We start from the raw sequence: 14,618 nt of genomic DNA, 5'->3' as shown, positions 1-14,618 counted from the left end.
AAAACTTATAACTAATCATTTTTTTTACAGAAACATAAGTTGTTTGTCCAAAAAACTACGAAGCAATTATCAGCCAAAAAATGGAGAATTCAGTTGTACGTAGATGCAAACCGAACAATGACTTCAAAGTACAATCAGTTCACCATTCAAGCAGTTGAACCAATGGAAGATTAGGAAGAAGTTACCTTTTTTTTTTTTTTAACAGTAATTTTATTTTATTTAGTGTTGAGACTTTTCTTGCTGCTGAGCTTGTTTTTCTTTCTCTTGACTTGTTATTTATGGATTTACATGGAGTAGTGTATGCAAGTATTTCATATACCCAATTTTCTAAAAGTAAATAATAAGTATTATTTTATTATGATTTATCTATACCTAATTATATTTTACCAACCAATTATAATAGCACAAATATTAATTTGATAAAACAAATTATTCGTATGATCATACCTTTACATACAATCTAAATAAGAAGAAATAAAAAAAAAAAATAAAAAAAAAAAAAAAACTAAACTTTACCTAAAACTAATCTTTACGTGCCGAGGCACGTAACTCCTACCTAGTGTATATATATATATATTGGTGTTATGCGTAAGGTTAGGACTACAAATAGATATTATAATTATATATTGGTGTTAATTATAATTATATTGGTGTTATACGTATAGATATTAAAAAATAATTATATTGGTGTTATATATTAATTATCTATATTTATTGGAGAAGTTTTTTTTTAAAAAAAAAAAATATATTATAATTATATAAAAAAACAGAAAAATACAAAAAAGGAAAAAAAATTACAAAAATACTATGGGCCGGCCCATTAAACATTTATACAGTCCACATACAAATATTTACAAAAATACCACATGCACTAAACATTTAGCTGCACGGAGCGAACAATGAAGCTGACATACCTTGATCGTTTCAAAACCGCAAAACAACTAAAATGAAACCAAAACGAAGAAAATACAACCATTAATTCCGGCGAAATCAACTGGAAAAGAAGACCTGCAATGATCTAAATAGAAATTTACGAAAAAAAACCAGAAAAACTGGGAAGAAACTAAAATTACACAATTATGTTCGGTTTTATTCGATCAAAACAACTCCCCCTAATATCGAAATCCGGATTCATGAAATGCAGATCTGTAACAAATAGATCTAGAGCTCCCCCCGAATCCAAAACAAGGTATGATGTGAAATTTTTTTAAAAAAAAATCTCATGAATAATAGATCTACGTTATATATAGTTGCATTTTGGTTGATTATTGGTTTCCAATGTGGAATATATTTTTAAAAAAACAGAATAAGAAGAGCAAATTTGAATTAAGGGACAACACGTTACGTATAAGTCTGTTTATTTTTTGTTTTGGTTGCATTATAGTTGCATTATCGTTTTAAGATAGTTTATATAATATGCAAGTAGCAAAACTATAATAAAACTACAAAATAACTGTAAACAAACTAAAATACAGAAAAAACTCTTTGAACATCAACATCCATGATAAATTAAATTGTTACCCATTGATGATATACAAATGGATAGGAAACAACTAGACAAAAACATATTTCCAAAAAAATAGATACAGAACGTGTTTACACTATTAAAAAACTGTGAAAAAACTAATACAAACTTAGAATAGATCAAATGAAAAAACTGAAATGAAAAAGAATAAAACATCTGGAAAAACATAAAACAGAAAAAAAAAAAAAAAAGAAAAAAAAAGACAACAAAATGAAACAGTTTTTAAGACTAAACAAACGAAAATGAAAAACCCATAAAAAGAACAAATAAATTAAACTAAAAAAATAGTAGCCCTAAAAAACCAAACGAAATGCTAAAATAAAAAACCTAGAATAGTAAAATCGAAAAACACAAGACACACAAATGGCAAATACAAACAAATTTTAAATAGGGGCGAAACCAAAAAGAAACTAAAATCAAACCTTATACTGAAGACCAACTCCATCTTGATCATTTTTTTTAGCATCATCTTGAGGAATTTTTTCATGGGCTGCGACCTTTGATTTCTTTTTTGGAAGAGCTCGCCCACGTTTCGACAATGGAGCAAAATTAGAGTCATCATCCTCAACAACATGCCGTTTACCCTTGTTTCTATTAGCTAAAGATTTCAACTCCATTTTAGAAATTTTTTTTTGAACAAGGGAAGGAGTTGATGAAGAATAAGTTACAACCATATTTATATATTAAGAGAAAAATAAAAAGAGAGAAAACGGTTGATGGGAGTTGAAAAAAAATTTGAAGAACAAAAAGAAGAGTGAAAATGGAGTTGTGATTGTGAAGAGGGAAGTGTTAGCTATGAAGGTTATTATTTTTTTTAAAAAAAAAACTGAAAAAGAAATAGAAAATAAAAGGAAAAAGAAGAGAAAAAAGAGAGAAATGATGTATAGAGAGTGATTGATGTAATGCATCAATCAATCAATCACGTGTCAAAAAAGGTTGAATTGTGTGTGCATGTGGTAAAATAGTAATAAAATATAAAAGATGTGTAAAAAAGTTGGTTTAGCCGTGTATAGGTATTAATGTAATAAATTTATCATTTTAGATTTTTAGTGTAAAAATTTCTAATATATTAGTGTTAATTATAATTATATTGGTGTTATACGTATAGATATTAAAAAATAATTATATTGGTGTTATACTTATTGGTGTTATATATTAATAATCTATATTTATTGGAGAAGTTTTTTTTTAAAAAAAAAATAAATATTGAAAAAAGACTCGGTGGCTCAAGGATGGAACTTTTATATTAGTTAGAGATTTTTTTAAAAAGTAAAAACTTAATACGAATCATTTTATGAATCATTTAATATTAATAAATCGAATAAAAAATTAAATAAATGAGAGAAGTAAAGAGGAAATAGAAATATGTATTTTAGTTAATTAATTAATTTTATAATAATTATAAACTTAATAAAAAATTAAAAAAATGAGAGAATTAAGGAGAGAAGAGATAGTGCTATTTGAAGTAATTTCAGACGGCCACGTCACCGCCTCATACTTCTCCTTTATATATATATACTAGCAAAAAACTACGTGCGACGCACGTATATTAAATTTTATGCTAGGTTTTTTCTATGTTATTTGAAAGTGAGATTATTATTGAATACTGAATGCAATATATTAGTGTTTAAGAAAGCTTAATGATTTAAATATATTCTTAAGTTAATCCAAAAATAAACTAAAAATTGATGTTCCAATATTTAAAGAAATATTACTTAAATAGGGGTAAGATAAAAAGAAAATTAAAAATCAATCTCTAAATTGTTGATAATTGAAGATAGCATTAGTCTAAAAATTGTAGATAAGAAAACTAATGATAGTCATTGGTAGATTTCAATCTTCATTTTCTTTGATAGAGACAATAGTGTAATTTTTGTATTTTGCACTTTTTATTCTAGTTGGGTCCGCATATATCTGGATTATCCATTTTTTCTTTGATAAATTGAATATGGTAGTGTCGACAAAGCGGCGGTGTTCCTGCAAACAGTGATGTATTTTCATTTAAGATGATTAGACATGGTATGCATAATTTATTTAATTAAAAAATCAACATATAAAAGGCATGTAAAAGTAGACAATTTAAAATATATAAATCACTTCCGTAAATCCAATAAATATACTAAATTACTAATAATCATAATAATAACAATAACAATAAAAGTCCTGGATTCTGATTAATCTACCTCCCAGCAAAGACATTAGGATCCAAGATGCCAAAACGACCTACAAATTCACGGAATGGCTTTCTTGTAGGATATCTAGCACAACTAATCCTAATGGCCTCCATAACCCCCTGAAATAAGAAATTTATCAATTACATTATGTACATAATGCAACCAAACACAATCAATTGGTAGTGACACAAGAACATTTGAAAGACCACAATAAAAAACATACCCCGCAACAAAGCTGCTGCAAAATATTGCTATTCTCAAATATAGAGGGCTTCAGAAGATTAATGGGCTTTACACATCTTATGTAGTGAGGCTCAGTAACACTCAACGTTTCAAGCAAAGACTGCAGTTGTTGCTGTATAAAGTACAAGAAAGATTGTCACCATAATAGATCTGACTAATATACCCGAAGATATAAATATTAGGAAAGAAAAACAGACCTTAAAGCGAGAGCCTATTGAAGAGAATTTCGATGATTTGGATGATTCTTCTGGTAAAGGAGGGAACAAGCCTGCAACAAAAGAACAATTGGAAGCACCCAAAAGTTCTTGATATTCAGCAACAACATAATCTTTGTTCTTATCCAAGAAGATCTCCGTTTGATAAGTAACCTGACAGTACAATGTTACCATGGATATAAATACTGTACAATTTTTTGCATCCTCTTCCACAAGATTAAATAATCAAAGTATTTTACAATAATCCTGTTAAATTTCACACTTACTTCTCCAGCATAATGACAAATTGTGAAGGAGCGATACGTTGTATACGACAACAAACAAACATAGAGAAGTTGTTCATTGGATCCATAGTATTCAATGTTGAGATTGAAAGTTTGATATTAATCACTAACAATAATATCTTGTTTGTCCTTTATCAATACAATTAATTTATTGAATTCATCCCACAACTTAATCAATAACGGTGAGACTTGAAGAATGGAGAGCCCAACCAAATTTGTTGGAGCATTTGTAAATGATCGACAATGAAATTCAAAACTTCACAGATTAATAATAAGTATGTACACCAATTCAAAACACAAATACAAACTCAATCCTAAAAAATCTGAAGTAATCATAAAAGGATAAAACCATATATAAGTAAAAGTATTGATTAAAGAGACAAATAAATGCAAAATAAAATTAATAAATTATATTCCTGATATTTTAATATTATATTTATATATAACTGAGTTTTTCATCACCCCTCTAACCACCCATTCAAAATTTAGGATAATTGGGAACACATATAATTAACTTTTTATATATACTGTATACAGATGTGTGCCTTGAATGGAACAATAAAACTATAGTAACCACAGTGAAAAAAGAAAGAACGATAACTGATGAAGGTGATCGGTAGGATTGAGTCGGCAGTTAAACCCATTGAAATTTGACATTTATTAATTAATATTACACCAAACAATATCTATTCTATATAAAGTGTGCCTATATGGGTGACTTTTTATTTATATTAAAAATAAAATGGTTTATTATTAAAAATAAAATGATTTATGAGAAATTCATGGGTCACTTTTTATTTATATATAATAAAATAAAAAATAAATAAATCCCATTAAATCCAAAAAAAAAGTTCTAGATTTTCTTTAATTACCGTATTTCTAACTCTATTTAATTATTTATGCCTCTTTTATAAACCCTATTTGATTAAAGTTAAGATTATAAGATTAATTTAAATTATTGTTCATATATTGCTTAATCCTATTAATAAAAAATAATTCAATATATGAACCCTATTTGATTAAAGTGAAATAATTCAATATATGAACCCTATATGATTAAATCACTTTAATCAAATAGGGTTCATATATATTGAATTATTTTTTAATAATGGGATTAATCAATATATGAACAATAATTTGAATTATGTTAGAATTTATTGGGGTCACAATTGTATATATAAAATGTGTGTTGGGTCATCAAATAAATAAGTCAAATTTATGTGGTCTATTTTGGAATAAAGTTTATGACCTAAGGGCATGATTGTCATGATTTTAATATGTGGATACCAATTAGACAATTTCTATATTGATGAGGGGCCAAATAGAAATAGTCAATAAATATTACCAACAGGTTTGTCTGTTGGTAATATAACGGGTAATGGTCCCCATTTGCATCGAATCTTTTCACTCTTGTATCCCCATCACCAAGAGAAAAATTTTCAGAGAAAGGTTTTGATGCAAATTGGAAGATCATACCAATAAAGATCATTTAAAGGTCGATTCTATGGACTCCGGTACGCTTCCGCTATTCCTTAATCTTATTGTTTGATTCTCTTGAATTAATTAGGGCTATATTCAGAGTTTACAGTATTCTAACATGTGGTATCAAGAGCATCCCTAAATTAGTTCTTGAGAATTTATAGTGGTATTAATCTTTCATTAAATTTTATTTGCATTTGGAATATTCAGTTAAGTATTCATGCCGAATATATATATATTTGTTTTGGTTGTAATTGTTTGATTACTCTGTATATATATGTGGTGTTGGAAATTTTTGTTTCTTTCAATCGTTAGTTGCAGTATATATATGTATATACTTTACGATTGAAAATTTCAATCTTCAATTATGCGAGAATACACTTGTGTATTACTTAATTCGGTAGTGTTATGCGAAAGAACATACAGATTTGTATTACTGAATTAAGCATTTATATGTCATGCGAGAGAGAATGCATATATAATCTATATTTTTTGGTTTGTTTTCTTCTGCTACAAGAATTGTTGCGGACGATATATTGTTGGATTAAAATCCTCAATATGGGCTCATATGTATATTAGTGTATTGCTATTTGAAGCTTGGCCCAAAATAAAGTGATCATTTTAGTAATTGTGGGTCATTGGGTATTAAAGTGTCATGGGCTAAATGTGTAGATACCCTAAGCGATATTTCTAATTTATTGAGGGGCTAAATTAGAAATACTTAAAATTAATAACCTAGCTATGAGGTTATAAATTGGTAGTGGTCCCCAAGAAACAAGAGTGAATTTCTATTCTCATCTTCCCCCATCAAGAGAGAAAATTAGAAAACCCTAAGTCTTGTTTTCTTGGAAGATCATTACCCAAAATCACCACAAAGATTATCTCTACAAGATGGATTAAGATCATCACTATCTATGAATTAAGGTACGCTTCCGCCATTTGAATTATTCTCTTTGAATCAACAAAGGTATTCTTTAGATCTATAGTTATACACTTATAATTATATGTAATATGTTTATCTATGGAATTGAATCTTGTTGCTGCATATTTTATAAGTGATATAGAATCTAACAAGTGGTATCAGAGCCACTTTTGATTGATTCTTTGAGAATTTAAGGTTTATGTTAAAGAAATTTGGGAAATTTAAAAATTAGGGTTATGGTCTTTCCACTTTTTGGCTTGAGATATAAATTTATATATGTTTATATCATGATGATTAAGTAATGCTATTTTTTGGGTTTAAATTTTATTTATTTGTTTTGGTTTCATAATATATCATTCTCCTCTAATGTATTGATGTATGGATTTTTTATGACTACCGTATAAATATAACTTCATGTTTGATTGCCATTGAATCAATGGTTTAAGATAAGTTATAAATTACAGTAGCACACCCTCGAGATTACAACAATACTCATTCCAAATTATTACTACAGTTACCAATAAATTCAAAATACATGTTATATCTTTTATCCTAATATCAATTTCGTAGTATTTTTTTTTTCATTAAGGGGATTAAGCTTTTGGATATACATATATGGGAATTAAGGATTTGGTAAGATATTATTTGGTATATATTTATTGTATTCATTATGTAAATATATATATGGGAATTAAGGATTTGGTAAGATATTATGTGGTATATATTTATTGTATTCATTATGTAAATATATATGGGAATTAAGGATTTGGTAAGATATTATTTGGTATGTATTTATTGTATTCATTATTTAAATATATATATATATGGAAATTAAGGATTTGGTAAAATGTTATTTAGTATATATTTATTGTATTTATTATTTTTTATTTGGGATTGATGTGTTATTATATATTGAGATAAAGTCAAAACTCATTTGAATCAATTTTGTTCAAATTTGGCATACTAAAATTTTAAAGTTTGTCTCTCATTCTAAATGAGTTGATTGAAACATGATGTCGCCAAAGCAACCTCTCTTGTGTAGATTGCTCATGAGGAATGTTAGATGTTTGTGTGTGTGTTTCTCATGTAAGTATTGATCGGCCCAAAGGAAGGTTATACTTATTTTGAGGGCACACATACTTGTGGTGATAAATATGTGACAATTATAAGGTTTCCATGTGAACAATATGTACAAATTCAAAGATTGACAAATTGTTTGACAGGATTTATTGTCAATATTTGATTGCTACAACAAGAGTACCGCTTACAGTTAATATTATTGTCCAAAGACTTGATATTAATGGTGTGTTTGGTATCTTGAGATGGGATTTGCCATTATTTGAACTTATTTTGTTATGTTGATTCTTTTGTGAACCCTTGGTTATTTTGTTCTATTTTTTTGCTCATGTTTTAGTTATATCTACCAACATAAAGTTAATTCTCATGCCAATGAGATAAATTTTTAAGTAAAGGAAAGATGCAAATATGCTTCTTTAGCTACCTTGTTTAAAGAAAGGATAAGGACAAAGATAAAATTCAGTATGTTGCATATGGAACACTGTTAAAGAAAGTGCAAAAGATTTTAGATATGGAATTATCTATGACTTTTACAAAAGGAATTAAAATAAGGTTAAAGTGTTCCAAGTATGTCATTAGACATATCTAATGAAAATAAGTTTCTCACTATGGTTTGTTTTGTAAATGATTTAATTTATTGTACCTAACTATACTTAATAAGTAATTTTTTATGAAATTTCTTATGTAAGTATACTATGGAAGGTTATCTATGAAACTAAAAGCCAAGTGATGATGAAAGATTCATCTTTAGGGGCAAAAGTGAAACATCTACATATGAGGCTATAAGGATATTCAAACTATGGTTAAAGACTAGTTATTTTTTGGATTTGGAAAAGACTTATACAGTATCATCACCTAGATGAGTTTTGGTTTTGAATTCTATTTTGAATAAATTAGGACATTCTTGTTCATTTAGAATTTAAAAGTCTTTTCCAATATTGGTTCTACTAGCTCTTTAATTTATAAATTTATTGAAATTTGCCTCATATAAAGAAACCTTATAATTTCTCTTATGGTACAAAATATAAATTGAATCATGAGAATTCTATTATACTTTGGTATAAGTATTAAGATTATATCTCCCAAAAGGAGAATAGAAGGACTTATTTTTTAATAGAATTCTTGATCCCTTGATTTAATAAATTTTAGATTTTGTAAAGGGGTAACAAACAAACATAAAGAAAATCAAGCGACAAAATAAAAGTTTAATTATCTAAGAATTTATGCTATATTTTGGTAGATCTTTCCTCATGGTTTCATGGAATGATCAATAATAGTATCTTGTCTTCAGACTAATGAAACTTGTTTTGTTCATAAGGCATTAATCTTTAGATGTTTCTTTTAAATTTTTAAACCACAGTTGACAAATCAACTAGGTAAGAAAATTAAAGTCGTTGAAACTAACTATGATGGTTAACACTACCATGGGAGGTATGATGAATCAAGTGAATAACGTCTAAGATTATTTTGCACAAATACTAAAGAAATGTAATTTCATCTTCCAATACAAAATGTTAGGCAAACCTAACATGAAGGGTATTTGAGAGATGTAATTAACATTTATCTAAGGACATGACTAGAAGTGTGATAATTCATTCTTTGTCATGAAACTCGTTTTTTGGGGAGAAACACTTAAGAATGCAACATAAATTCTGAACTGTGTATCAAGTAAAGTATAAGTTAAAACTATTTATAAACTAAGGTTGTGGTTAGACTCATAGTCTAACATATAGATATATTCTATTTGTGGATGTTCAATTAAGATGAGGTCTTATAAGCCTCATAAAAGGAATACGGACTACAAAATAGTAAGGAACTATACTTTACTGTATACTCTAGTAATTAAAAAAGCTACAATTTTTGTGATCCCACATTATGGTTCAATTTTGAGACGAGAAACTTTAATAATTTTGAGGATGTTGAGTTTGGGAGAGAAATAAGATTATTATAAATATTGTTCTTGAGAAGGAATTGACGTTAAACTCAATTCCAACTATCACTTTTGACAATGTTTAAGTTTTCATGACTTTCATTGATCAATAAGTGAATCTAAAACCTTAATAAGACAATATCAAACAACTTCTCATTCAAGATATGGTAAATGTTTCAGATAATCAAACTCAACAACCTCAAAGGTCAGTGTCATTAAAGAAATCCATGAGAGAAAGGACATAAGGAAATAATGGAATGATAGACGATGATCCAATCAACTTTTATCATGCCATGAAGGTTCCAACTCTCGAAACTGGACTGATATCATAAATAAAGAGTACAAATTGATGTGAGACAATAAAATTTTGGTATTTTTCCTATTGCTATAAGGTGTAAAACTAATTGGTTATAAATAAATATTTATAATCAAGAGGGATGCAAATTGCAATGTGGAGAGATGCACATTATGTCTTGCATGTAAGGAATTACTTATAAAGCATATATTTATTCTTTTGAATAGACTTTCTTTGGTTTAATTGAAAGACTATTTCAAGACAAGCATGACACTGACTGCTCATTATGGTCTTGAGTTATATCAAATGGATTACTAATGTGTCATTTATCAATAATGATATTGATGACAAAAGTTATGTGTGCAACGAGAAAACTTTGTGTCCAAAGATCCAAAGAATATGGTTTGCAAATTAGGAAAATCCATGTGTATACTCAAGTAAGCTTCTCGTGAATAATTACACAATTTTCATTAAGTATTCTCATTTGGTTTTTGAGATAAAAGCTTTTGATGATAGTGTATATATCACAGGTTCAGTGGGAGTAAGAATATGATCCTGGTATTATATTGGTGAACAATTGCTTGCCATTTATGATATACTCATTTTGTATTAGGAATTCAATATATGTTGAGAATGTTCTTGAAATATTCTTGAATTATAACAAAAGAGATATATCAATAAAGTATTCAAAATTTTTGGCATGAAAGATACTATACCAGGTGATAAGCTTGTAGCTAAAGAAAATAAGGTGTCTAAATTATTGCCCTAAAAGCAACCTTAGAATTCAAGAAATATAGAAGATTTTTAATTTACATTGGAATCTAATATATGCTCAAGCATGTATGTATTTGTACTTATACATATTAAGAATGTTGGATAGATATTTAAGTAACCATATAAGGAACTTTCGGTATGCAGCCAAATAAGCTATAAGGAATTTAAGGAGAACAAAATACTATATGTTCACTTATCGAAAATCAGAAAACAGAAAATGTTTGGAGATCATTAAGATTTCTGATTCTGATCTTATAAAGCTTTTAGTTGTGAGATTTTTTGTCACATATGGCTGCAAAATTAAGAATGGTATTGAAAGCTATTAAAGATATATTTTGTGACAATAAATCAATCAGGTTGCATTTTAGTAACAACATGAACTCTATAAGGTCAAAGGCACATTGACTTTGAGCTAATTGTTATTAAAATAAAGTTCAGAGTAATAAGGTGTCCATAGAACATAATAAGGACAAACACCATATTTTGTGTGATCTGGATCATTAAGAATATACCACTTAAGGCTTTTCAGGAGCTTATTGCTCATATATGGATATAGTATTATTTAAGATTGTGCTGGTTTAGTGGGAGTTTGTATTTGAGATGTTCTATCAAGCTGATACATATTTATGGTTTGATTCTGCAGATAAAGTATGGATTTAAGTTTTGAGTACTCTGAATGTATTCTTTCTATTGAGATTTAAGTATAAGGTTAGAAAGAATTAATAAAGAATTGATCTCAATTAAGGAGGACCAGTTGGAAATAGACATGTTAAGATCACATTTGCATGTAATTTCCATGCTACGCATCCATGATTGATCTATGTCATTTGGTTATATTGATATACGTGACCATTGATGGGTTTAGCTACGATAAATGTTGCGAAGGCCGCTTTGATCCTATGTTAGTATAATTAATGGACGAGATTGTTTTGAAATACCTATAATTATGATAGCAAAAGTTAAGCGCTTATAAGGTTACACACTATCAGAAAATATATGTAGCCCAAGTGGGAGATTGTTGGATTAAAATCCTCAATATGGGCTCATATGTATATTAGTGTATTGCTATTTGAAGCTTGGCCCAAAATAAAGTGATCATTTTAGTAATTGTGGGTCATTGGGTATTAAAGTGTCATGGGCTAAATGTGTAGATACCCTAAGCGATATTTCTAATTTATTGAGGGGCTAAATTAGAAATACTTAAAATTAATAACCTAGCTATGAGGTTATAAATTGGTAGTGGTCCCCAAGAAACAAGAGTGAATTTCTATTCTCATCTTCCCCCATCAAGAGAGAAAATTAGAAAACCCTAAGTCTTGTTTTCTTGGAAGATCATTACCCAAAATCACCACAAAGATTATCTCTACAAGATGGATTAAGATCATCACTATCTATGAATTAAGGTACGCTTCCGCCATTTGAATTATTCTCTTTGAATCAACAAAGGTATTCTTTAGATCTATAGTTATACACTTATAATTATATGTAATATGTTTATCTATGGAATTGAATCTTGTTGTTGCATATTTTATAAGTGATATAGAATCTAACATATATACTTTCATAAAATCAAGTTTATATGTATGATAGGTTCATATATATAAAGGTAGTAAATATATTTGTCATTTAGTGTTGTGGCAGATTACATACATGAATCGCATGTATATATATATAAATATGGAATTGTTTTAATCTGTTTACAAAATAAAATGCTACAGTTTGTTATGTTTTGTTTTATTTTGTGTATGGATATATATTTATTGGGATTTAATTATTATTATTATTTTATTAAATAATAGTAATAATAATAATAGTAATTCAGTAACAATTAATTCAAATTTTGGTTTGGAATTTATTAAGGATATTTAATATTTTAGTTGAATTAATTGAAACAAAATATCACCAAAGTGATCCCTTTTGTGTAGATTAATTTAATAAAAATATTAAAATAATTGGTTGTATGTAATTCATAAATTTATTAACTAACCCAAAGGTGAGTTAATATTTCGATAAATTTCATGCATGTTTGTGGTGATAAATGTGTGACAATTATAAGGTATTTTGTGTGAACAATGTGTTAGTCCAAAGATTGCATATTGTTTGACATAATTTATTGTCAATGTTGATCACTACAACAAGAGTACCGCTTACAATTAATATTACTGTCCAAAGACTTAATATTAATGTTGTGTTTGGTATCTTGAGATGGGATTAACCAATATTTAAATTTATTGTTTTATTTGGATTCTTATATGAGCATGTTATTTATGTAATTGTATTGTTCTTTTCAGCTGTTGCTAGTGTATCTGCTAATCTTAATTTGGTACCGGTCCTTAATGGTAATAACTTTAAGGACTGGAAGGAGAACATTTTTATTGTTCTTGGCTGCATGGATCTTGACCTTGCATTAAGGATGGATCGTCCTGCTTCTCTTACGGATACCAGTACCTCCGAGCAAAGGAGGATTTATGAGAAGTGGGACCGTTCAAACCGCATGAGTCTTATGATCATTAAGCGCGGCATACCTGAGGCTTTTAGGGGTGCGGTGTTCGAGGAGGTCACCGATGCCACAACTTTCCTTGCTGAAATTGAGAAGCGCTTTGCAAAAAGCGATAAGGCGGAAACAAGTACTCTTTTAAAGAAACTTATTTCCATGAAGTTTAAGGGCAAGGAAAATATAAGGGAGTACATTATGGAAATGTCTCACCTTGCTTCAAAGTTGAAGGCACTAAAGCTTGAGCTTTCAGATGACTTACTTGTGCATTTAGTGCTTATCTCTCTTCCTCCACAATTCAGTCAATTTAAGGTCAGTTACAACTGCCAAAGGGAGAAGTGGACTCTTAATGAGCTCATTTCATTTTGTGTTCAAGAGGAAGAAAGATTGAAGCAAGAAAAGACTGAAAGTGCTCATTTGGCAAGCACCTCTAAGGATAAGGGCAAGAAAAGAAAGAATGAGGCTGCTAAGGATAAAGGTCCTGCACATAAGAAACAAACTCAAGCCAACAATGATGATGCTTGTTTCTTTTGTAACATGAAAGGACACATGAAGAAGGAATGTGCTAAGTACATTGCATGGCGAGCAAAGAAAGGTACATTTCTTACTTTGGTCTGTTCTGAGGTAAATTTAGCTTCAGTACCAAGAAACACTTGGTGGTTAGATTCCGGTGCTACTACTAACATCAGTGTTTCTATGCAGGGTTGCCTGAGTTACCGAAAGCCAAATGATGCTGAAAGAAGCATTTATGTGGGAGATGGCAAGTCGGTAAATGTGGAAGCAATAGGGCATTTTAGGTTGTTATTAAGTACTGGTTACTATTTGGATTTGATAGATACTTTTGTTGTACCGTCATTTAGACGGAATTTGGTTTCTGTTTCTTGTTTGGACAAATTAGGTTATTGTTGTTCATTTGGAAACAATTGTTTCAGTTTATCTATTGATTCAAATACTGTTGGAACTGGTTCTCTTATGGTTTATGACAACTTATATTTGCTTGACACCGTTGCTTCTTATAATGAAACCTTAAATGTGGAATCACGTGGTACTAAGCGTAAAATGGATAATGAAAAATCAAGTTCTTTATGGCACAAACGGTTAGGTCACATCTCTAGAAATAGAGTTGAGCGACTTGTGTCTGATGGAATTTAGATTCAATTGATTTTTCAGACTTTGATGTTTGTATTGAATGCATCAAAGGCAAAT

At 28.7% G+C, this 14,618-nt stretch overlaps 1 protein-coding gene across 4 annotated transcripts in view; it reads left to right on the top strand.

The window, feature by feature from the left end:
- Positions 1 to 358, top strand: part of LOC115702574 (replication protein A 70 kDa DNA-binding subunit B-like) — a 65,124-nt gene extending 64,766 nt beyond the window's left edge. For all 4 annotated transcript variants that reach the window (XM_061106676.1, XM_061106674.1, XM_061106673.1 and 1 more), the window contains one exon: positions 31 to 358. In XM_061106676.1, the coding sequence (XP_060962659.1) occupies positions 31 to 174 (144 nt within the window). In that variant the 3' untranslated portion in view covers positions 175 to 358. The remainder of the gene's footprint in view (positions 1 to 30) is intronic.
- The last annotated feature ends 14,260 nt before the right edge of the window (positions 359 to 14,618 follow it).

Source organism: Cannabis sativa, chromosome X (assembly GCF_029168945.1).
Source record: "Cannabis sativa cultivar Pink pepper isolate KNU-18-1 chromosome X, ASM2916894v1, whole genome shotgun sequence".
In the NCBI taxonomy this organism is placed as follows: Eukaryota; Viridiplantae; Streptophyta; class Magnoliopsida; order Rosales; family Cannabaceae; genus Cannabis; species Cannabis sativa.
Note: the sequence above shows the minus strand (reverse complement) of the source record. Positions and strands in the feature narration are given on the sequence as shown.